The following is a 24184-nucleotide window of genomic DNA, read 5'->3' as shown; positions in this document are numbered from 1 at the left end:
CAATTGATTTTTGTTTGCTACAAAATGTGGCCTAACAAAACTGATGTCTTATCTGCTAATGCTACATCAACCAATCATGAAACAGAAGAAAGGCAACTTTCTCAGAAAGCTCTTAAAACTCAACTGCTAACTGGTTGACGCCTAAAACTTCAAATCCAACCTAACTCCATAATTAGAACAGAGAAGACTTTAAAAGTTCGTCGATGATCAGCTTAGAACCATATGTATAAAGCGGTAAATAAATATTTTGCTATCTTAAAAGAATTTAAGTGGTCATACACTTTTATCTCATAATTACCAAAGAGCACTCCATAGTGGAGCTAAAGAAGATGGTACAAGGTTACTGGCTTAAGGTGGTCTTACCCTGCCTTGATACTCTACCAGGTTAGAAACTATGGCAACTACTTTTTCTCTGTAAGTCACCCAAGATGCTTTACGATGTTACATACAAGACTAATTTTTTTTTAGTGTTATGGTCTTTCCTTAAGACACAGGTAGTGTAACAACCCGATCCATTTCTGGGCTCAGGCTCTTGGTTCGACGGATCTCAACCTGTTTCCTAGCAGTTTCAGTTTCAATCCTAAAAAAGTTAAGAACCAGGACAATTATCTCATTAATGACTTTCGTTTATAAGTCCTTGAAGATCCCTCACAATCTTCGATACAAGACTAAACTTTTGAGGTGTTACAATCCACCTTCCTTAAGGCACACTCATCCGCGCGTGTGGGACTCTAGGTCCGAGTATTGAAACTGCTCTGATACCACTGTAACAACCCTGACTCATTTCTGGGCTCAAGCTTCTGATTCGACGGATCTCAACCCGCCTCTTAGTAGTTTCGGTTTCAATCTTAAAAAGGCTAGGAATCAGGACAATCATCTCATTAATGACCTTCCTTTATAAGTTCTTGAATATCCCTCACAATCTTTTATACAAGACTAAACTTCTGAGGTGTTACAAGTAGCTGAGTTTGATTCCAATTGTAATAACCTAGCCCGCTCTCACATCAGGCTTGAGCCCTTTGTATGATGCGTCTCAACTAACCTCAGTTAGCAACTTTCATTGCAATTCAAATAAGAATAACATTAGCTCGAATCGATCCCAAGGATTTGAAATATGCCGAGATTCAAGTCTTCAAATGCCAAAGGAAACTGCGGTCGCATTCACTTTTACTCGCTCAAATCTCATGATTTCTCGCAGGGACTTCCCAAAATATGTAGCATGGGCACCTTTTGTAACACTCCAAATGGAAACGAAGCCTAGCACAAAACAAATTGCCGTTGCTAAGATATAAAAAGGAAAAATAAATTATCGTATTGGGCATGCTTTTCTGAAGTCCTGATTCCCGAACAAGCATGGTAGCCACAGAACTAGCACATCTTGGCTTGGCACCTTTGGAAAAGCTCTCCTGGATTCCAACTTTCATTAGCAAAACGGTAAAATGTTAGATACTCTTTGACGCCAAATCTGGTGCATTACTGTAAACAATATCATGATCATTTCTCTCATCACCAACTTGAATCTGTACAAAACAACAACAAACCCTTGTCAAAGGGGTGTACACCATCGAGCCAAGTAGTTCATCAAGAACAATGGTTGCAGCGAACTGCCACCCTATTAAGCAGTGCTTCAGCTGACCACAATTTTGATTTGCATCTGAGCTGAAAATCACTTGGCTTTGGGCCCTGCTAAAGTACTACATCTCTATTTTCAGTTGAACATGGGATATACTAGACCTTGGTTTTTGACAGTCATAGAACAGAGCTTGATGAAAAAAATCTTGGCCGCCTGCAGGATTGAATAGCCATCGGTGATCTCAAATGCTTAAATGAACTGGACCTACAGGGAAAGCTAAGTTATCTATTCATGTCCTCAAATTTTCTCTGGGCAGACTGCACTTTAAGTGGAGAAGAACCCAGTGATAGCATGGTCTCCGGCTACTTCCACTAGGACCTGTGAAATAGTTCAAGAAGACAAGCAGAAAGAAAAATTAAAGACCTCCACAAGTAGCAGACTATGAAATCTAGTAGAATGTCATATGAGAAACAAAAATCTACCAAACTGAACGCATCAATTGCACCCTAAATTCATGTTTGGATCCCTCCACAAGCTTATCCATTGAAAACCCATTCCCTGAAGCTTAAAGGCTAATTTTTACCATGCAGTACCAAGAATCTGGATACTGAGCATTTACGGCTTGATTGGCTTATCCAATTCAAAACCATATTGTGAAATTATACTCCTCTATATGTCTTCATTTTGAATGAGATACAACCCAGGCATGAAAACTAACTTAATAAAATATACATGAATTTATATTGAAACCATAATTTGTTTTCTTCATGGAATATAAAATATTATCAAGATCATCATTGTGTCAGCTACTTTGCTTGTTCAGCCAAGTCCTTTTAGGAAAAGAAAAAGCTTACATCACACACCCTTTTATCAACTCAAACTGGAGGCTAATAAATCAACATCAATCCAACTTGTTTGCGTGAATTCAGAGATGATGAAACTTTAACTAGGAGGAAGACAAGGACAAAACACATATAGAGGTTAACATATAGAGTTGTGGAAAAGCAGACACATGCACATCCCCTGTCTGTGGCATATGCAGGAATACAGAAATATGTTTTGCCAATAGCAAGATGCATGAACGGATAATGAGATGGACAGATAGAGATGCAGATTAACAAGGAAAGAATTACCAGTAACTCACAGGGAGCTGACATCTTAACAGTATCAGCAGATGAATGAAAATGTTTGAGCTGTACAGTTACGAAGTAGTTGCGTTGGCCATCAACTGTTAAACAGTGTCTGTTTCATATATCGGAGTGCTGATCGCAACATTGCCTTAGCTTTTTTATCTGGCCTACACCCTGACAAAATCATCTCCTCATAGATACTAGGGACCTGAAATGACAAAATAAAACAATCAAACACCACCATACTTCATAGATTGTAAAGAAATGAGAAGAAGAAACTACTATAAAAGGTTCGTGCTAATTTACCAATTAGATAACAATCATAACACAAAATAATAGCCTTGCTAGTTTTTAATTTCCATAGTAAAATAGCATCTAGAACTTTATCTATAAGGTCAAGTACTTAAAAAAGGATATTTCCATTCTTCCGTAAACCTTTCATCTATTATTCAGTTCTAGTAGAAAACTCCAAAAGCCATTAGACAATTTTAGATTCTTTATTTAGTTTTAACTTTTAAGATGAGTTGAGCGACACCATAAGGCTTTCCTACAGCTCTCCTTCATTCCTTCCTATTTCTGTTTCTCTTCAAATTTATTCTAAGACCTAAGCACATGCATCCAGGATGTGATCATAAACATGTGAAGATGGCACCACAGGTCAAAATGGGAGTTTATGCAAAATGGTGGCGGAAGAAATGGGATCAACCAGTAAAGTCATATGTACCTAGGAGAGTTGGGGATAGCAGCGTAAGGTCATTTTTCCAGCTTCAGAATAAATTCTTTCTCAGAAGATATAGTACAGACTCTTACAAAACTACGGAGTTTTCCAAGTTACAGATTTTTAAAGCAAGTTGATTGATCTTCCCCTATTCTTCAGGTGGAATCTGTTATAGTCATTTCTTTTTGCTTCGCTGTTCCATATATCAAAGTTTTTGAACTGTAAAACAGCAGAAGCTAGTATAATCATGGAAGGTACCAATGGCTTCTTGCGTTCCATCACACAGTATTTTCAGAGCTTGAAGAAAGATAATCATTGATAATGGACGTCAAAGATAATATGCAAAGATACCCCAAAAGGTTGATGTCAGGCAGTCAATGGTGACTTTCACTTATGGTCTACTAGTCATTTGCCACAATCAGAGGGTGATTCTTATCCAAGATAAGCTGGGTTCAAAAGGTATACCAAAAAATAAAAGGATACATGTATATGGAGTTGAAGACTTGAAGTACAACATGGTCTAACAGACAAAACCAACATTTTGCAGGCATGGATTGGCATTCTTACAAGCTGTCCAATATGATCGAGAGAAGTATCTTTGTACACATGGTATAGAAATGCTACTTAAATACATCAAATATCAGCAAATCCTTTTATGTACTTCAAAGCATTGTCACAGATATTGTTCTTAGGTTTTTAATAGCAAAGTTTTTCTCAAGTATTTTTTTGGCAAAGAAGTTTCTCTCGGAAAAATCTCAGAAAATTGCAGTAAGTTTTAAAAGATGAAAAAATTTCTAAAAATTAGATAAAAATAAATAAATGAGAAACTAATAAGAAGACAAAATAAAACTAGATCAAGGTGATAAAAAGAATGTTTTAATGATGATAAAAAATAATTTCGTTTAAGTTTAAAATTGAATCCATGATGATATAAACATTAAAAAGGATAAAAATGAAAAAATCGCAAAAAGATCGCAAAAAAAACATGGCAAATATATTTTTCACATTTTTTTAAATATCATCATTTTCCCTTTTCCGTTCTTCTCATTTTTTCTATTAATATTTCAGTATTTTCGAAAATGTCGAGATATCTATGACACTGCTTCAAAAATTGAAGTTTACCAATAACGCAATCTGAGACAATGCTTCAGTGATCCATATGAGGAATTCGTATGGATTGTTTCTCTTTATGTCTTTTAGGCATAGACTAATGTTGCCACCTCCTTTTTCACATTTATATTTTGAAATTTGAAGTTTTCTTGCAAAACAATAACCTCTCCAACAGCACTAATAATATACTAAGGCAGTAAGGCACATAATTCAAAAACACGGCAAGCAATTTGCTAAATGAAGAAGCAAACCATACATAGGACTAGAAAAAATATTACAATAAACAGGAATGGACATTTGATACTTCAACCCACTATGTACATGATTACAATCTGCCCAGCAGCACACCAGGCATTTAATGATAGAAGAAATTAGTTAGGTGGGGAATACTACCTTATCAAACTTCTCAACACGGATCAGAGCCTTCATGAGGGTCGTATATGTCACGACATCTGGCTGAAGACCCTGAAGAGAAAAGACAAACAGTATAAGCAATCCTATTATATGCTAACAGTAACCAACTAAGGGCATTTGCTTTGCCCTGTGATTTCTAAAACTTTCACATGTTATTCTGATTTTTGTAGCACAAGTACAAAGAAATCATGTGCTACAAAAGAACAACAAAGTGGAGGCTGCATTCTTTCGTTGCCACAAGTGAAAGTAAACTCTCTTTTAAACCTGTGATTGCTAAACACAGGTGTGATCTGGTGATGCACAAATCACGGGCTAAGAAGTCAGTCAGGCTCCTTAGCTTGTGATTTCCCCACCTATGACCATGAGAAAATACATGTTGAAAGAGTCAACCAAGTAGAAAATATGGAAATCAGAGTACACTAAGCTCATTAACAAAGTCATGATATGAAGATAAATAAAAGACCAAGTTCTTTATTGTCTACAATAAACAAACAAATGCATATGATGGTCTCCGTCATAAACAAGTAAAAGCACGTATGGATCTTAGAAGATAAAAGTTAAAACAACTTTGTATTACATTTTCCTTCATGTAGTCTAGCACTGCAAATGCATCTTGGTCTCGCTTGTCCTCACTGAATGCATTTATCAACAAGTTAAGAACCAAAACGCTCGGTCGTACACCATCAGCTCTCATGACTCTAAATGCATTAACAGCTTGCTCAGAGAAACCCTGTTATCAGTCACAAAACAAATAAAATGTATCAACATATATGTACAAGAAATTCTTTGGTTCCAAAAATTATAAATAGAAACAGTAGATTAGAATATCATAGTTTTATTAGTTATCATCAACATCCATGCTAGTAATGTCTAATGTATTAAGGTGATTCAATACCATTTGTTCAAGAGGCCTAGAACACCAAAACTATAAGCCATATCTGAGATCTATCGATGCAAATCATCTAGGTGTTTGGCAAAAGAAACCGCCTTTAAATCCAAAAGCCTTGCACAACAAATATCAACGTGCTTACAACAAGAACCAAATATAAAGCTAAAAGCCAGAAGCATTCTTCAGCAATAAAAATTTTAGGAAGCTAAATGCATTCAAAATGAAGCACAACAAGGTGCTTAGAGGACTATTGGAAGCAGAGACATATTAATATAAAGGGCAACGAAGATGCAACCGGCTTGCCATAGACGCATGTTCATGATCTAGCTTTAACATATATCCAGCAACGCAGCCATCATATATAAAGATCAAATGAAATCCGATAGAATCCCCGTGACCGTCAAATGGGTACAGTGGAAGCCTAGACTTAATAGATATAACTTTTTGCAGTATAATATGTAATTATGTATATCCCTTTATGCTTGGGCAGATCCTGCATGGTTGGCCAAGGACGCGATAGATACATCTGCACCTCACCATGTCACGAAGTGAACTCTTTTTCAATCTACCAAGAAGTCTCCTCATCATAAGCCCACCTCTCCATGAACACGGCTAGCTATGTCTTTTTCTCACGTCAGTTCACTTCGAGTGATCAAAACCAGGAAGATAAGCGACAAAAAATCATAGATTTTTTATCAAGGGCCACTTGTCAAACTGCAGAATAGGATACAAACACACGTTTGAAGAACCTGTGTTGAGAACCGGAAATTTACCTATCGAACAGAAGGGATTCACCATAATAGCCGTCGTTGACAGCAATTTGGAAACCAACCAATCAACAGAAACAAGAATACATCGACAACATACCTTCTGCGCATAGGCATTCACCAGAGCATGGTACATGCTCGGCGATGGCTTCAGGCCAGTGGCCTTCATGACCTCCAAGCATTCAATGGCGTCCTTGAAGCGGCCTGACTGCCCATAAACGTCGACGAGGGTGGTATACGTGACGATGTTGGGCAACAATCCTTCGCTCCTCATCTCCCCGAGCATGGACTCCAACTCGTCCCACCTGCCCTGCTCCCCAGACGAATGGATCAGTATGTTGAAGGTTGTCGTGCAGGGGGCACACCCGCTTTCCTTCATCTCCCGGAAGAGCTCCAAAGCGCGATCATGCTGGCCCGCCTTGCAATGGCAATTAATCAGAGTGTTCCAGGTGACATTATCGGGCCGAATTCCGTCGGAGAGCATCTTATCGAAGGTGTGAACAGCGTGCTCGAGACAATTGTGCCTGCCGAAGGTGTCCATCATGACATTATAGAAATGGCGGTCAGGGGAAACACCAGCTTTCCTCATTTCTCTGAAAACTGAGAACGCCATCTGCCACTCGCCGGCGTCGCGGTAGCTCGCCAGCAGCCGACTGAAGACGTAGGAATTTGGGCGGACATTGCTGGCCTCCATCTCCTCCAGAAGTATCCGAGCGCTCTCCTGGCGGCCGGCGCCAGTGTAGAGGTCGAGGAGGAGGCTGTAGGTGTGCTCGTCGGGGGAAACACCGGCTCTCTCCATCTCAGAAACCACGCCCTCCGCCTCGTCTAGGAGACCCCTCTTGACGAACCCCTTGAGTAGGGCGTTGAAGGTACGAGCCCTCGGCTGGAGTCCGCTCTCGCCGATCTCGTGGAAGACGGCCTCGGCCTCGTCGGTGCGGCCGAAGTTGCCGAGGGCAGAGATGAGGGCGACATATGTGGCTGTCTTGGGGCTGAGCCCCTGGCCTTGAATTCTGGAGAGGAAGAAGAGGGCGCGGTCTGGGTCTCCGGCCTTGCTAAAGGCCAGGATGAGATCGTTGCAGAGGCGGGCATCCGGCTCAATGCCGTCTTCCCGGAGCTCGTCGCAGAGGCGGTCTAGAACGCGTGGGTCGACGGCGGCGCGCGTGCAGGCCTGGACGACGAGGCTGTAATTTATGGGGTCGGAGTGGATGCCCAGCCGGCGCATCTCGGACAGCAGGTGGAGGGCCTTCTCGTAGTCGTTGTTGCGGGCGCAGGCGCCGATGAGGGCGTTGTAGGTGAATGGGCTCATGGCGTCGAGTTGGTGGGAGAGAAGGAAGGCCTCGTAGAGCTTCTGAGACTTGCTGAGAGAGTGGATGAGGATGGAATAGAGAAGGTGGTAGGAGAAGCAGAGGTTGTGCTTGCGGATCCAGGTGACGAGAGCCGATGCCGATGCAAGGCGCGAGGACGAGCACAGGGATTTCAGGAGGGAGTGCCACAGTGAGGCCGGAACGGCCCTGTACTCCTCCACCAACCGTGCTTCCACGGCGTCGAGCTTGCAGATGTTATCATTTCCGCTACTGCTACTGCTGCTGCTGGCTGCGGTAGTGGAGTCGAGGTAATTGAGAAGGGGGTCGAAGTCCCAACGACGGGCGTATAGAGAGTTGGGGTCTGCTGAAGGTGATGTAGAAGTGATGGTGGTGGTCGTGCTGCTGCTGCCATGGGTTGCTGATACAGCTGAGAGAAGCGGTAATCGAGGAGGAGGATGTTGAAGGGAGAAGGAAGGAAGGGGAAGGTACAATGAGAAGGGATTGGTCGAGAACTGAGGAGGGAGAAGCAGCATGGTTATCATGCCACTCCGTCTACTTCAACCACCTTCTGCTGATCCCACTGCTGGTATCGACCCTATCCTCCAGGGCAGACCATCTACAGACAGCCACCATTGTCTGCTTGCCTCTATCCTCCTCGCTCTCTCCCTCTCTTATCTCTCTCACTCGTTTGGATCGCTCAGAGTGGATGATAATATCTGCCGGTGCGGTGGCACATGTATGTCTTCCTAAGAATAACCAACAAAAGAAACGGTTGTGGCGTATAAAAAAGCCCATTGGATGGTTATTAACCACAATAAATAAATAAATAATATATATATATATACATATATATATATATATAAGGCTTCTTGTACTCTTTCTCGCGGTGAGTTGGTAAGGTCACCTTGTTAGAGCAAAGAGTAAAAATAAATATTAGTAAAAAATGTGTTGATTAATAATATGGTATCCTAAATATCTGTACTTGAAAATATAAAATGCACTAAGAGAAAGTAAAAAGATGAAATACTACAAAAAAATTGTAACAATCAATTATGAAATAAAAGACAATCAAGCAGTCAGTTTTTCAGTGTAAATGAAACGCGAATCATGCAAATGAAAAGCAAACAGCGTTTTATTAAAGTATCTTTTTTGCTTTAGGAAGACTCTTTGTGATGAATAGAAGATTATTGGTTGAGTTGCTTATTTATGCATGACTAAAAGGAAAAAAATCAAATAAAGTAACCAATTTCACGTTTGAAAACTTCAGCCAAAACACCATTGTGAGCTTAAACTATATACACATAAAATGGCTGACCTTCTCACAGGAAAGCGGGAGATCTTTTTCTGTCAGCAACGGAGGGGAATGATAGCGCAAGAGTTACTAAACTACAAAAATTAAAGGTTGTAAAGGTTGATGCGAAGAAACCATAAAAAGGCGAGAACCAAAAGCCAATCCCAAAGAAAAAACTTGATTTGAGGGTTTGTTAGTTATAGTTATTTAACACATTAGCTCACCATGACTTTCAAAATCATGAGAGCCAAATTGGAAGATCTGTTTTTTTTTTTTTTTCTCTTGTTAATGCAAGACTGGTGCTTTTGATACTGTTCAAACAAACAGCGGATGTTTTAATATTTCCAAAACTTAAACCATGCTTCTGAATATTTCCCCAAAAAAGAAAGACTCTTCTGCGTGGAGATATAATTTTGATCTAATATTAGAATTTCCAACAAGGTGCCCTTTTTGTGTATGGCAAAACTCCGGATCCATCTAAATTAATCGGTGTTCCATGTACTGCAAAAAATAACTAAACCACCTACTTTGAGGTCCAACTTTGGTCCGTTGAGGGGCGGGCCCTTGTCCACGCATATGTTTCTAATTTTTTTGTTAATGTTGCACATCATTCTACTTGCAAAGAGAAGCTAAAAGCAGGATTACCAAACATCAAGAACAATCCCTGTAAGTGCAAGAACTGGCATGGAATTAAACAGGGACACTTAACTTTTTTATTCTAAAAAGAAAGCGAAAGAAGAACAAATGACAGAGCCATCAAACTGTTTTCCTTTTTGGCCTACAGGCATACTACAATTTGCTGAACTTTTTTCCGGTCAGGCCGCCCATTGCTTTTGCTTTCTCCTTGAGCAAAAACTTCTTGGTCTTTCCGGTTGAAGTTTTCGGCAGATCATCTTCAAATACCACAGTTCGTGGAGCCATATAGTGAGGCAACTTGGCTCGGCAAAACTGAATAATTTCTGCAGCATCAACCTTATGCCCTTCTTTTAACTTTATAAATGCGCATGGGGTCTCTCCCCAATGTTCATCTGGTCTACCAACCACTGCTGCATCTAGGACAGATGGATGGCTAAATATCACTGATTCCACCTCGATTGTGCTGACGTTTTCACCTCCTGTTATTATTACATCTTTTGAGCGGTCCTTCAGTTCGATGTAACCATCAGGATGCCGGACAGCAAGATCACCAGTTCGATACCATCCACCTTCGAAGGCTTGCTCTGTGGCCCTTGTATCTTTTAGGTAGCCACTCATTACAGTGTTGCCCTTAAACATCACCTCGCCCATTGTGATGCCATCTCCAGGGACACTCTCCATGGTAATTGGATTCTTGATGTCCACCGCTTGCATAGTTTGATGTTGCAACCCTTGTCTTGACTTTAGCTTTGCTCGTCTTTCTGCATCCAGAGAATTCCACTGCGGTTTCCATTCACAAACAGTACCGGGACCATAAGTTTCTGTCAGTCCGTAGGAGTGAATAACATGAAAACCAAACTCCTCCATTTTGAATAATACTTTTGGTGGAGGGGGTGCCCCCCCAACACTCACGACAACTCTGCCAGGCAATGGTTTCTGATCTGAAGGAGGAGAATTTACTATCATATTCAATACTGTCGGTGCACCTCCCATGTGTGTGACCTTGTGCGCAGCAATTTGATCAAATATGGCTCTTCCACTGACACTTCTAAAGCACACATTTGTGCCACCTTGAGCAGCCACAGCCCATGCGCAGCACCAACCATTGCAGTGGAACATAGGGACTGTCCATAGGTAGACTGGCATTGAGCCCATTGCATTAAAAATTATCACAGACAGTGAGTTGAGATAAGCCCCCCTGTGACTATATACCACACCTTTTGGTGCAGATGTAGTACCAGAAGTATAATTCAGGGAGATGGGCTGGCATTCATCTTTAGGCCACTTGATTTGAAATTCTGTATCTGCATTTTCAAGAAGGACCTCATAATCCAATTCATTGGATGGAACTATTGCAGTTGAAGCCACCACTTTGTCCAGTTCCTTGATCACAATCAACAAAGGTACCTTGGTCGTTGATTTGGACAGCAGCTTGAGGGTTTCACGAGCAACTTCAAGGAACTGATAGTCAACAAAAATAACCTTTGCTTCAGAGTGACGCAGGAGGACAGACAGCATTGCCGCATCATGCCGTGTATTAAGCGTACAAAGTACTCCTCCCACCATTGGCACACCAAAATGAAGCTCATACATTGCAGGGATGTTTGGAGCTAATGCAGCAACCTGTAAGAATCAAAATGTGTGAGCAAGATACACTTTATGTCTTGTGGAGTCGTCAGGCTTGTCCTTCTAATGGTAAGGCTGACTTCTTCATCCACAGTGAAGGATCAAAATTTGATCCATCGCTCCTTTTTCATGAAAAAAAAAACAAATTAACGGTGGGAAAATCCAAGTGGGTGGTACAAATGACTGGTTTTTGTATTCCAATTGAATACCAATTGCTTTGAATATGCTTAAAGGCCTTCACAGTATTGACTTGCAAAAGAAACTTTTATCTATACGTAAATAAATAAACCTATGTTAACTTCACTCATCCACAAAAACTTGACTGCTAACTTGAATTCCATTACAAATTTTAGCATTTTTTGCCAGAGATGGAAGGTATCCAAAGAGATGTGCATGGAACCCACTGAAAAAATATTTGCTTTTGCCATCAGATTTAACTTTTAATACTTGCTGCTACTGGGGGATTTGACCAATCTGGTAACAGAAATTTCAGCTAGAACCAGAGTAGCTCATACACGTGGTTATAACTAGCAGACAGGACACCTCTGGGAAAATGAGAATACATGGCAGTTGTGTAAGGCTTTGTAGGTACTTTTTAGTTTGGTACCTATGTAGAAATGCAAAGATATCTGTGCTTCGAAGCAGCTATTAATAACCAACAATTACATTCCTTCAATTTCGAACAGAGGATAATGTCATACCATGACAGCAATAAACTAACAGCAACTCCAAATATGGAAATACTAATAATAAAAAATAGTAGAAGCAGTAGAAAAACCAGCACCGAAACCATCAACACCAAGAATGGCATATCACCGCTTGAATTCTTAGTTTCCTCAACATTAATTAGGGAAGCAAAACAAGATATCATTCAAGGATTAAAAGAAGACCACGTGTTTTAATGAGCTGCACTCAATATCCTTGTTTAAAATCCAAAAGTTACGAACAGCATGAATATTTGCTCATTAGGAAATGCACCTTAATGGAATGAAAAGAAAGATAATTTTGAAAGAATAAATCATGCACTTTCCGCAATCACAGAACACATATGCTAAAACCTACCATGTCAATAAGCTCCAGGGACTCTTTCCTTCATGAAATAAGCAAAAAGCTTCCACAAGCTTAGAAAGAAGTAGCGCATGTGGTCCACTGACATTTCAGTTGCAGACAGTAAGGAATATTAGTGCACGAAACAAGGAGGTGACCGATTGGATGGCCTGGCAGCCTGTCCTGGACTTTGTGGCAGACAAGGCCCATGCCACTGGTTTGATTAACATATGCAACTACTTCCATTTCTGTCTGGGTTTCCAAAACAGAAAGTGAACCATGTCCACATCCTCCAACACCCCCCTTCCCCCTCAAGTCCATGAGGACAATGTTGCCATGCAGAACTGCCACTTCGTTAATAAATAAGGGGAGAGGCACTTTCAGTAGCAAGGAGGGCCCACAGGGCAAAAACAATGACCAGAACAATCTGAAGTAATTTAACTCCAGATTCCACATCATCTGACGGATCACCATATCTGACATATTTTCAGATTGCAGACACAAGGAAGACAAATTGGTGTAACAGACAAAGTTTGATATTGGAAGTCCACATTCAAGAACCATATCACTTGGAACACACAAAATAAATTGTTGCCAAATATAGAGACCAGTCATACCATATAGACTATGGAGGTTTGGTTCCAAACTATTAGCTCACTGGAAGGATAAACACAAATACTTTTAATTCAAACAGCCGATGTCTGATACTATACGTGAGCTACATGGCCATTTAAGCACCTCCTTCCTAGAAGCTAAGTAGCTCTCTTGATTTCTTGGATCAAGACCTGTGCATCTGATATAGGCAGATCTACAATTCATCGGTTTTAGATCAGCAGACCATACAGTGGAGGCAATCAAAAGCAGGCCTATATTTTGGCACATTGTGGCTCCCTCCACATATAACATCAAGGTGTCTCAATCTGCTTGGGATATAAACGGACCTCTCTCTCGCTCTCTCTCGCTCTCTCTCTCGCTATCTCGGCTTAACACAGACTCGCGCAGACATGCAGACATTGGGCTTTCCCAGAGGATTCTTGACATCTTTTTCTTTTTAAGGATGTCTGGGGATGGGTTCTTAACTTGGCCCATCAATCAACAGCATGAAAACTCTCTCAACCTTTTGTTAGACAGAGACAGAGACAGAGAGAGGGTAGCTACTTACGACGTCGGTGGAAGAAATGCCCAAGGAAGAGAGGGCGGAGGCGAGCCTGACGCACCGATCCCGCGTCTCCCTCCAGGTGAACCTCACTGAGCCGTAAACGACAGAGGTGTCATCCCTGCACACCGCCGCCGCTCTCTCCAGGAAGCTGATCGGAGACAGCGGCACGTAGTTCGCTGGCGTTCGCATCGCTCCCTCCATCTCTCCACCGCCCTGCCTTCCCCTCTGTATCTCTCCGACTCTTATAGCAGTTGCGGGTTGAGAGCGAGGGGGATGACGATGTGGATGACGTAAAGAAGAAAAGGCACGAGGAGGGATACTGAGGGTTCTGTGGGCGACGGCGAGAACAGAGACGACAGACGATGAGCAGCAACAGAGTTGCTCGGCTACTCGCTCTAGTGATTAGGCAGAAACAGGGGGGAAGATGCGATTGGTGCTTCGAGACCTGAAGCAAACAAAACGTCTACATGTTAAAGTGCTTTAAATTATTTCTAAAGATTACAGAAACAGAACCAACCTTTAATATGTTCGCAAAAATATGTTCCGATATTTTAAAATTACAGATGAGCGGCTGGAGTAAGAAATGCATTTTCAGATAGCTGCCTACCAGCTTAAGCTGGGTTAGACTTTGGTTTTGAATAATATTTGTCAAAGCCAATGTGACTGGCCACTGCCAATTAAGGATTTTCAGTTTTTTCTCTCACATGGGTTCGGTTTTTTTCGTTCAAGTTGAGTTTGTCTGTTGTAAGAATGTGAAGTTTTTGCAATGAGGAGGTTTATGGGAAGGTATAGGTTTTTCATGGCGGCACGGCACGATCTTCTTGCAGCAATATCCAAAAAAATGGTTGTGCTTTTAGGTTATTACCTAAAAATTTTAGGTGATCTCCAATAATTTTTCTGGCAGGGAAAAAGATTTACAATGGGCATGTAAGCTCATTTTATTGAGTGGAAAGTTTATTTTCCAAGGTGCTTGCAGAGTAACTTGTTTTTGACTTCCAGCGGGACATCAAAGAAGCCTACTTATAATTTTGTTGTGCTTCCGAATGAATTGTTGTCATGCCTTACGTGAATCCTACTAACATATTAACATAACATAGAAAACATAATTGAGAATGTATTAAAAATGATTAAAATAAAAATCTATTAGAACATTGTTAAGAACTTGACATGCCGAGTTCTTGACTTAGTCCTGGTCGAAATCGAAACTGTTAACTATCAAATCGACTGATTCAAGGCAGTTCGTGCCAACTTTGATGTCACTGCTTTGATGCTAAAGAGCTTGTTTAAGATTTGATTTGAGGAGAATGATGTAACTGATCGGACTGGTGTCAATAACAGTTTGGTCGTCGAATTGATTTCCTTCCGCGCTCGTCGAATTGATGTCCTTCCGCGCTACTTCTCCGTATTACAAATCGTGGGTACACAACACTTAAGTTGATGAATGTATTGTTGTCACTCGAGTTTGAAAGCAACCTTGAACTCTGAAGATATGAACAAAATGCTCAACCTCTTAAGAGCATCTCCCCACCTTGATTTTTGTGACTTTTTATAATTGTTTTCGATTACTTTGACAATTTTTACTTTTCTAATCTATATGAAGAAGACATAGAGTTGTATCATCCTTCTGCATGTCTTAAAAAACTTTGGAAACATGTGAAAAATATATATATATATATAGCACCTTCATGGTTTTCGAGTGCAAGTACACTCTATAAGTGAATGTACATTTTCTAGTGAAGAACATATCGGCGGCCTCAGTGCATGCTTAGTCCATGTACTTGAGGTCCATCTAAATGCCCAAATCAATAATATTGTAAACAAGGGGAAGCAACTTCGGGAGATGGAAAAGAACCGCATTAATTTACTAAGATTTCTCTATTGAACAGATCAATAAAGGAAAAACAATAAATTTTACTAAAATTTTTTATTTTTCCTAATAAATCACTTGTAAGTTGCAAATATAACTACTTAAATATTCATTACTAAACGTCAATTCGCTATATGAATGCTACTTAATAACTTGCATGGGGGAATTAACCCCATTAATATATAAAACCTCTCCACGTCCATTCAATTTCACTCGCAATTAGCGTTAAGTAGGAAAAGGTAGGGCTTCGGCATGCCGATGCTCTTGCCAGCTAGATGGGCCCTTGTTGTCTCTATTATTTGGCCAGATCAGCTAGTCGCTACCTCGAGCGGCTTGGTCTTTTGTTCTCATTGATATTTGTGTTTTAAATAACGTGTTCTACACCAGACATCAATGCAGCCTTATATTTTAGTATTGAAAGTGCGGAAGAATATTTATCATTGAGTTCTCTTGCTAACTTGAATCCCTGAAATTAAACAAAAACACATTAACTTCATAAAGAACGTATAGATATATACGAAAATTGAAACAATGTCCATTTAGACTTATTTTTAAAATAGCTCATCTCCACTTTGAGATTTTTATTTGAAATTTTCGAAATTACTTTCACAGGTCAGTCTTTGGTTCCTCTATAGAGAACCAAAAGCCACAACGGCCGCACATTCATCTGCCAATATACCAAGTATTTCTGCGCTCAAAAAGACCACAAGGTCAATTTTATGTGGTTCATGTTTCGCTTGTGTCACGCAAAAAGCGAATAATTTCAATTAATCACCAATGGCAAAATTGGAAGACCAGTAAAGGGTAGCATGGGAAAGCTTCCACGAGCCTTTCTCTTCCTCTGTGGCGTTGTTTGCATTTCACGTGTCGCCTGGTTCCGCCTTCTCTCCATCTCTCCGCCTTTCTCCCTCTTCTCTCCAACTTGCCCTATTCTTTCTGCGTCTTATGGGAAGGACGGGACTGAGAGGATCGAGCGACTGTAATTGCGTCATCGACCGCAGCACGAGTTCCGGGAGAAGAAGATGAAGCGTTTCGCGTAACTGCTTTTTCTTGTCGTTTCCTTATTGTTAGAGTTCCTGTTTGGTCTCTGTCTCCATCGTTAGAAATTGCTTCAGATCACGTCGCCATTTGAAGCTTTTGTTTTGCTTCAATACCTTTTCGTTGTTAACTTGTAAGAATCTCTCTCTCTCTCTAGATCTGTCGTTTCGCTTTTTTCTCGAACCATTAAGTTTGGAATGAAAAATGAAACTTTCAGTCGCTATTGAGACATCTTTGATTTGGAATAATTGATTCAAAACACGATTTTTGCCCTTTTTTCGTCCTTGTTTCTCTTCTTTGATGAAAAAAAAAGGACTAAAGTCCTTATGCTGATTCAAGCTTTTTTTAATCTGATAATTATCAATTTGGAATAGAGGATCAATGTCTTTTTTAGCAATGAATTTTCTTTTTGAGCTAATCTCTTGATTGCAACTGGTATGGAATGACCTACCCTTTTATCTTCTGTATCTTTTACAAACATGCACTTGGAAATTTGCCTGCCTAATGGAGATATCTGTTGAGAATCAGTAAAAATAACAAAAAATTACTTATTAAAATAAGTAAATATAATGAAAATGAAATAATCTTTAAAATATTAAAAAAAAAACCTTTGCGGTACTCTTCAATCGTCTGAACACCGATTCAACTAGATTCAGGCTGAGGCAAGCGTGGGCAAATTGCCCACACAGTCCTACAAAAATTTGCTGCTTACTTTTGTATTGACACCTTAAAGTAATTTTGTTCATATTGATGCTTCTTGAAAATTTAAAATCTTATTTCTAGTGTTCTTGTGCCAGACATTTCTAGTTCAATCCCTGAAAGGATTCTTTTGGCAGTTCTTAGCTTGTGATATGGTAGCAGCTCTTGTCAAATAAGTCGCACTATAATAACGATTTTGGAGATTTAACTAAGAAGAAACACATATTTGGCTGAAAAGAAGATGGTTAGGGTTCAAAACCCATGAGAGCTATCCCCTGTTTAAGGCAAAGCAAATATTGGATATAGGAGAAAGCTTATTACCAGCATGTTTTTTTATTTTTTATGTATTTTTTCTTATAAAAATTTGGAAAAGGTAAAACTACAACATATGGTATATTATAGTAAGAGCGTATATCTTTTTTGCACTGGAAAATAAATATATTTCTCACGATAGCTGTGTTTTCACTGATGTTGCTACTTTTTGTTTTTGGAGAATAGGAGCTAGTGAGCAATAAAAGGAGAAAGTGTTCACGTCTTATTTTTATTTACTATTCTCTTTACATGGGTTTCATGTTTCCTTCCACGTCTATTTCATCGTTGTATCCTTGTTTAAAGTTACTTGAGAACGGGTTTTTTTTTTTTTCCTTGCTTGAAGGCTCAAAAATGAAACTTAATTTGATATATAAGTTATAACTAGTGGTAATGCAGCAAGAGTGACGCAATTTGTTGATTGTTTAACCAATATAATTGGATGACACATGCCACATACAAGCATGGTAAATTTTCAGTTGATAGTGATTGGATTTAGTATTGCACAGCCGATATCAATATACAAGGCTGTGCTCGTTTTTAAAGTGCTCATGCTTTGAGAACCTTCTAACACCATATCCTTTCTTTAACATCAAATGTAAAACTCTTTTTTATGGACTGAATTAGTGTAAAGCAAATGGTTTTACGGACTAATTTACATTTTGAACTCTCAGCATAGATTCTTTGTGGAGAGTACCGACACACAAGTTAAAGCAGAGCGAGGGCGGCACCCAAAATACTGAAAACAAGATCTATGCCTCAAAAGTGCGAAGGAAGCCCCCTTTCTTTTAAAAATGGTTTTCCTTATGAGAGTTTTTTACCTTATTAAAAATAATCCTGTATGTGATTTGCCACAATGGACAAGTAGAGTTGAGAAAAAATGATGCATTTTAATAAAAAGTTTGAGAATAGATGAACTTTGAGGATGGCTCTGAAGTTTTAGAATATGTGATCGATGATAAATCAATTAAAGTGGGTTTTTTACATGTCCCAAAAGTTAGTACTTTGGGGCTGGTATAGTAGTATATACAAAAATTGCAAAAAGACGTACGTGAGGTTTACCTTTAGACTGCAAGAAGCGAAGAAGTCGGGCTTCACAAAAAATATTGTTTTAAAATTAAAATAAATTTGAAAAAAAAAAAGCGGCGAGGAAGTATAAAAACCCTAGTAGAGCTCGAGATCCTGATCCACCCCCGACCCTTTTTCCCTGTTTCTAGGCTTGGTTGGGCCTGATTCGGTGGGTTCCTTCCCTGCCGCCTCTCTGTCGTGCGGGTGCCAGCCGGTTGACGAACGACCGGCTGCGGCGACTCCCTGCCGTAGCACATAGGTTCTCTCTCTCCCTCCTTCCTCCCTCTCCGTGGTTTGTGAGTTATGTGTTTGATTGTGCGTTGCGTGGTTTTTGAGTTAAGCGTTTTGAGAATGTTTTGTTTAGTCGGTGTAATCCCTTGTGTTTTGAAAGAAAATAGATAAAACGCTTTCTATCTTAGGGTTTCTCTGTGTTTTGATAAGAATCTTAGAAGGTTTTTGTTTTACTTGAGATATGCATGAACGATTTTCTTTTTTTTTTTAAGATCCTTTGAAGCTAATGTCTTCTTTATCTTTCTGGTTCTTTCTAGTTTTGTCGAAGTTAGTCATTGTTGTCTGAGTTCATGCTGTTCTATACTTGAATAGTGAACTTTGTATCGTTGATTACGCCATCGTGCGCAATTTCGCAGCTTGTATTATGTTTGCTAAAGTATGCTGGTAACTCCGCGCAAGGGTTAGGTGGGCCGGCTTAAGACCTTCAAATTGAAGAGGATGAGGAGTTTGGTATCTGTGAGCATTAGAATAACCTAGCGAGTTTCTAGCTAACCAATTTTTCCAATGAAAAGGGATTTTTTTTTCATGTGTTTTGCAAGTCTATTTTCTGATTCTTTATTTCTTTTCAGTTCTATTTTTTCGTAAAAAAAAAAGATTTTTGAAATGTATCAATAGAGATCAATTCGATAGGGCAAAAACAAATCTCGATGCTTTCATGCTTTTCGCAAAACCATTAGCCTGTGAAGCCATATCGACGACATTCTGCTACCTCATCCTGGCTGTGTTTTGTTTCCCAAGTGCTACACTGAGGCGATGCTCTGTAAGGGGTATGTGTTCGTCTCGGGAACTAGGATCATGGTATGAGCAGAGCAATGGGAATAGAATTAACACCGATGCTCTGTGGAGTGGGTAAAAGACTGCACCTGCATTGTTGAGTTTCTATGCCATATCTCATTGTGTCATTATGAAATCCTATTTCACAACATTACTATGGTGGTACCTACTGATTTACAGCCTTGTCTTTACGGCATTTTGGTGTTGAACATGAATTTTTTTTCCTGCTACGCTTTCTTTCTGCAGTTTTATTTGTATTTCTATTCACTATTCCCTACAATTGGATAAATTGTGAGCAGATGTTACATCTTAAAGACCCATTATTCATTTTATGGAAAAGAAAATAGTGATGGAGCTCAATAAATGGACAGTATGAGGAGCATTTTGCTAGCTCCAACATTGTTATACTAATTTCCTACTCTGTGCACTGTTAGGTACACTTTGTATAAGTGTAATACACATTGTCAGATCATTATAAGTTGATGTCTAAATTCTTATGTAAATTTAGAACTTTAGACACGAACTAGTTTCTTCTTGTAGTTCAGTACATGATTTTAAATGGCGAGATGGGAATGGGATGCGTATGCGATTCATGTAAATGGTTCGGGTTGCTGAGATTTTAACTGCTGCAGATGGAACTAGTTCAAGATGTTTTGCATACTTGACACAAATTTTTTCTTTACAGTTGTCTAGATATGACAAGGTTTCATAAATGAAGTGATTTCTGTACACAAATCCTATCGGATGGAAACATGGTAATAACTCAGGCCATCCATCCAACTAGTTCATTGTACATAAGATTCAACTTTTCTATCTACATATCAAACTTAAATTGACTAAGGGACAAGTGAAAATATGTGCTACAATCAGACGTTATAGTCATTAGTGGAATGATATTTGTATATAATATGTCAAAAGTCAGCTGGTGGTACAAGTTCAATGATATTTCTATATTTCTAGTATATGTCAATTATCAAGCAGCCATCGATGTAATAATGTTTCTAAAATGTTTCAATCATCTAATATTCTTTTAGATATAAAATTGTTGAGTAGAAAGACCTTCCACTTATGGCTCTCTTTTGCACACATTTCAGGTAAATTGGCATTATTTCATTAAGCTATAAGAAAATGAACCAAGATGATTTGGGAGCAACTACTGCTCCTGCTTCAGCTGATTTTCTACTTGCAAAAAGAAAGCGTGGCCGACCACGCAAGGATGAGAACCTTTTGAATAGTGATAATGCTTCAGTAGTAGGCAGGGTGAGACGTCGACGCAGGAAAGCTGATTCTACATACTCTGACAATGCCATGGTGGGACAAATAGTATCAGGCGTACTGGATGGGTCATTTGATTCTGGTTACTTGCTTACTGTTAGAGTTGGTGATACTCACACTGTTTTGCGAGGAGTAGTTTTTGAACCTGGTCGATCTGTGCCTATAACTGCTGCAAATGATGTTGCTCCACATGTCAAGATATTTGAGAGGGCTGAGGTAGCTATCCCGGCAAATGAACCATGCAACCTGACACCTGCTTCTATCCATATGTTACAACCTGTATTTAAGAGTGACAGATCTGCCAGGTGTCTCCATAAAAGTGATCCTTCACATCGACATAGAATATCTCCTAGTGATGTCAGGAAGGAACAAGCTGTACAAACTGAGAAAGTTAAATGCTCAGATGAGCTGCCACAGAAACAAGCTTCTACCCTTGCTGAAAAGGCACTAGAAAATGATTCCTGCCAACTGTTACATGCTACATCCCAATCTTTAGATGTAGATACTAAAGCGACACACACATTTTATACTTCAAAAAAAGGTGAATCAAACCTTCCAGAAGGGCGGTCACATGAAACTGGACAAGCACCATTAACAACCTCTGAATCTGAGAATGGCAGCAGTTCGAAGAAACAGGTTACAGATGACATTGAACCTGCACAGCTCAAGCAACCACATAATGATGTGAAAGAGGCTTCAGAAAGCATTGAACTTGCACAGGTAAAAAGATCACTTTATGAGGGAAATGAGGTGCCTGCAGTTACACCACTAGTTTTATCGTCTAAAGTCAAGACCGAGGATGTGCAAGATATGCCAAAAGAATTGACTGTTCCATTGCCTATGGAGCTGCCCTGTGATGCTAATGAAGAATCTAGGCCCCTGCAGACTGACATTAAAATGGAAAAGTTAGATTCTGAGCCACGAGATGCAATCATATCTCGGGAAAATGAAGATATTCCTTCCCAGCATGAGACTGCAAAAGAAAGTGGGACTCAGGGGCCAAAAGAAACTATTCTAGCCTTGGATGAACCAGATGCAAATGAGGACGAAGAAGTTGTATCCCAAGCACTGGATATAATGTCTGATACTAAACAGCCCTTACTTCAGATTCATCCAGAATTTGAAGGTGCCATCTCGATGGGTGCACCTAGAGCTGCAGTGCATGATTTATTTTCTGAAGCAAAGACAGATAAATTGGTTGATACTATTAAGTTTGGTGATGACTCTGCTTTGCCAAAGACAGAATCAGTAAGTCAATCAGATGTTGAAACTCTATGTGGAACTCCACAAAATGTGCTTCCTGCAACTGGAATAGACCAACTTGCTGAGATTGGGATATTAAAGGATGAGAAGTTTGCTGTTGTGCCTGTGGTTAAATCTATTTCTAGTCCTAACCAATCGGCTCCTACAGTGCCTGAAGAATCTTTGATGCCTGATGTTCAAATTACTGGCCAGGTAGTTGGAAGCAATCATGGAGATGAGATTGATGATCCCCAAGGTTTACAATTCATTGCACTAGACAAGCCGGTTGTAGTTTCTATTGCTGAGGAACCTTTGTTGCCTGATGTTGAAGCTACTAGCCAGGCAGTTCCAAGCAATCACAGAAATGATATTGTTGATCCCCAAGGTTTACCATTCATTGCAGTAGACAAGCCAGTTGTAGTTCCTGAAGAACCTTTGTTGCCTGATCTTGAAACTGCTGGTGGGGCAGTTCCAAGCAATCACAGAAATGAGATTGTTGATTCCCAAGGTTTACCATTCATTGCAGTAGACAAGCCAGTTGTAGTTCCTGAAGAACCTTTATTGCCTGATCTTGAAACTGCTGGTGGGGCAGTTGCAAGCAATCAAGGAGATGAGATTGCTCATGCTAACCCTGATGATCCCACAAATTTGCCTGTGGAGAAGCCTCCTCTTTCTCAAGATGGGGTATTGAGTGACGATGCAGTGGTCCTAGAAGCATCCAAGAATGGGAACTTTGGTGGTTGGGAGGAGGTAATGGTGGAGCCTTGTCAGTCCAGAGAGGAGGCTGCAAAAGTAAGTGGCACAGGCGTCAACAGCATAGCAAATCATCCTTGAGTGATTTTTTCTCGTTACCTGTCAAATAGATGGTTGAAATGGATGAAGATTGACATCTTCTCTTTTCTTCCTTGAAGTTTTTACATTGCACCGTTCTACTGAATCAATGATGTACTTGCAGATCTCTAACTAATCACGTAATCAACCTTACTGTCATTCACCTTGCTTATCATTTTTGTCAATTATGGGATCATGACCATGCTGGCTCTGCAGGTTCTATGAGTTGGATCCTGCATTTTTTTTTTTTGCTCCTGCACAATTGATGTCTTTACATTGCCCCGTTCTACTGAATCAGTGATGTACTTGTAGATCTCTAACTAATCATATATACTCAAACCTTACCGTCATTCACATTGTTTATCATTTTTGTCAATACGGGCTTCAAGTTTGATAACAGAAATAGCGGAACGACCATGCTCTGGCTCTGCTGGTTCTATGAGTTGAGGCATCCGTGTTTTTGCTCCTGTCCTCCGGGTGCGCTTTTATGTGGAAATAGCATGGAATCGCAGCTGGTCATTTGGTCATGGTCCGTCCGTTACTCTGCACATCCAAATAGCGTAAATGAGTTACCGTCTATTCAATCCATTGAAATGCTCATTGTCTTATTCTGTACTGACTTATTCTAGCAATGGTGGAATTTTGTTCTATAGCTATCGCTTACTGCGATGCCTATAATAACTGAAGTGGTTAAAGCTGTGTTAGTTGATACTAGGTTTGAATACTGTGCGCGTTTCGTGGCTGAGACTGAATAAACTCGAACTTTCAAAACACTTTCAGCATGTACTGTGCATTACTACTGTAACAGGTGAAAGGGTATCGTGAATGCAATGCTTGCAAATATGTGAAATACCTTGTGTGATGTCTGTGAACGTTGGTTTCTCGTAACTGATTTTGAACAATGGTAGTCTTATGAGGTGACTAAGTTTTTCTCAAAATTTTCTTCGTTATTGGCAGAACAAATCTCGGGTGCTTCTTTGGATGTGACCAAATTTTTCTTCATTTTTGGTAGAAATCTCTAGAGCTTCTCTGTGTCATGATTGCAAAAATGACGTATGCTTGTTTTGCTTGCGTTTCCCCTTCAAAGGTTGTCATGTAAGTATACCAAACAAAAACTATAAGGTTG

General features: G+C 39.9%; 3 protein-coding genes across 5 annotated transcripts; 1 reads left to right on the top strand and 2 right to left on the bottom strand.

Moving 5' to 3' along the window:
• Positions 1-1466: 1466 nt before the first annotated feature.
• LOC116261429 (pentatricopeptide repeat-containing protein At5g42310, chloroplastic) lies at positions 1467-8642 on the bottom strand. Of its 2 annotated transcripts, none has more exons than XM_031640172.2 (5): positions 6702-8642; positions 5523-5675; positions 4925-4996; positions 2718-2911; positions 1467-1951 (listed from the first exon to the last, which is right to left on the bottom strand). In XM_031640172.2, exons 1-4 carry the CDS (start codon positions 8445-8447, stop codon positions 2798-2800), a joined length of 2085 nt encoding a protein of 694 aa, XP_031496032.1. In that variant the 5' UTR covers positions 8448-8642; the 3' UTR covers positions 1467-1951; positions 2718-2797. The 2 variants fall into 2 exon arrangements, with proteins under 2 accessions (XP_031496032.1, XP_031496031.1); XM_031640171.2 differs by having other exon boundaries at positions 2707-2911; positions 6702-8641.
• Positions 8643-9881: 1239 nt separating this feature from the next.
• On the bottom strand, positions 9882-14102 carry LOC116261430 (butanoate--CoA ligase AAE1). The gene is made up of 2 exons (XM_031640173.2): positions 13668-14102; positions 9882-11455 (listed from the first exon to the last, which is right to left on the bottom strand). Exons 1-2 carry the CDS (start codon positions 13863-13865, stop codon positions 9986-9988), a joined length of 1668 nt encoding a protein of 555 aa, XP_031496033.1. The 5' UTR covers positions 13866-14102; the 3' UTR covers positions 9882-9985.
• Positions 14103-16404: 2302 nt separating this feature from the next.
• LOC116260788 (uncharacterized) lies at positions 16405-23217 on the top strand. 2 transcript variants are annotated; one of them, XM_031639277.2, is made up of 2 exons: positions 16405-16567; positions 20805-23217. In XM_031639277.2, the coding sequence occupies exon 2, from the start codon at positions 20839-20841 to the stop codon at positions 23059-23061; it is 2223 nt and encodes a 740-aa protein (XP_031495137.1). In that variant the 5' UTR covers positions 16405-16567; positions 20805-20838; the 3' UTR covers positions 23062-23217. The 2 variants fall into 2 exon arrangements, with proteins under 2 accessions (XP_031495137.1, XP_031495136.1); XM_031639276.2 differs by lacking the exon at positions 16405-16567 and adding an exon at positions 18749-18904.
• The last annotated feature ends 967 nt before the right edge of the window (positions 23218-24184 follow it).

This window comes from Nymphaea colorata, chromosome 9 (genome assembly GCF_008831285.2).
Source record: "Nymphaea colorata isolate Beijing-Zhang1983 chromosome 9, ASM883128v2, whole genome shotgun sequence".
Classification (NCBI taxonomy): domain Eukaryota; kingdom Viridiplantae; phylum Streptophyta; class Magnoliopsida; order Nymphaeales; family Nymphaeaceae; genus Nymphaea; species Nymphaea colorata.
This window is presented reverse-complemented; position numbering and strand designations above follow the sequence as displayed.

What these genes read in the sequence shown, in the direction of transcription:
- LOC116261430 (XM_031640173.2), bottom strand. Translation starts at nt 13,865, where the DNA reads ATGGAGGGAGCGATGCGAACGCCAGCGAACTACGTGCCGCTGTCTCCG. An exon ending in GCATTTCTTCCACCGACGTC is followed by an intron (nt 11,456 to 13,667) that starts GTAAGTAGCTAC and finishes TGATTCTTACAG; the next exon opens with GTTGCTGCATTAGCTCCAAA.
- LOC116260788 (XM_031639277.2), top strand. Translation starts at nt 20,839, where the DNA reads ATGAACCAAGATGATTTGGGAGCAACTACTGCTCCTGCTTCAGCTGAT.
- LOC116261429 (XM_031640172.2), bottom strand. Translation starts at nt 8,447, where the DNA reads ATGATAACCATGCTGCTTCTCCCTCCTCAGTTCTCGACCAATCCCTTC. An exon ending in TGAATGCCTATGCGCAGAAG is followed by an intron (nt 5,676 to 6,701) that starts GTATGTTGTCGA and finishes GACTGATAACAG; the next exon opens with GGTTTCTCTGAGCAAGCTGT. An exon ending in TAGACTACATGAAGGAAAAT is followed by an intron (nt 4,997 to 5,522) that starts GTAATACAAAGT and finishes TTTTCTCTTCAG; the next exon opens with GGTCTTCAGCCAGATGTCGT.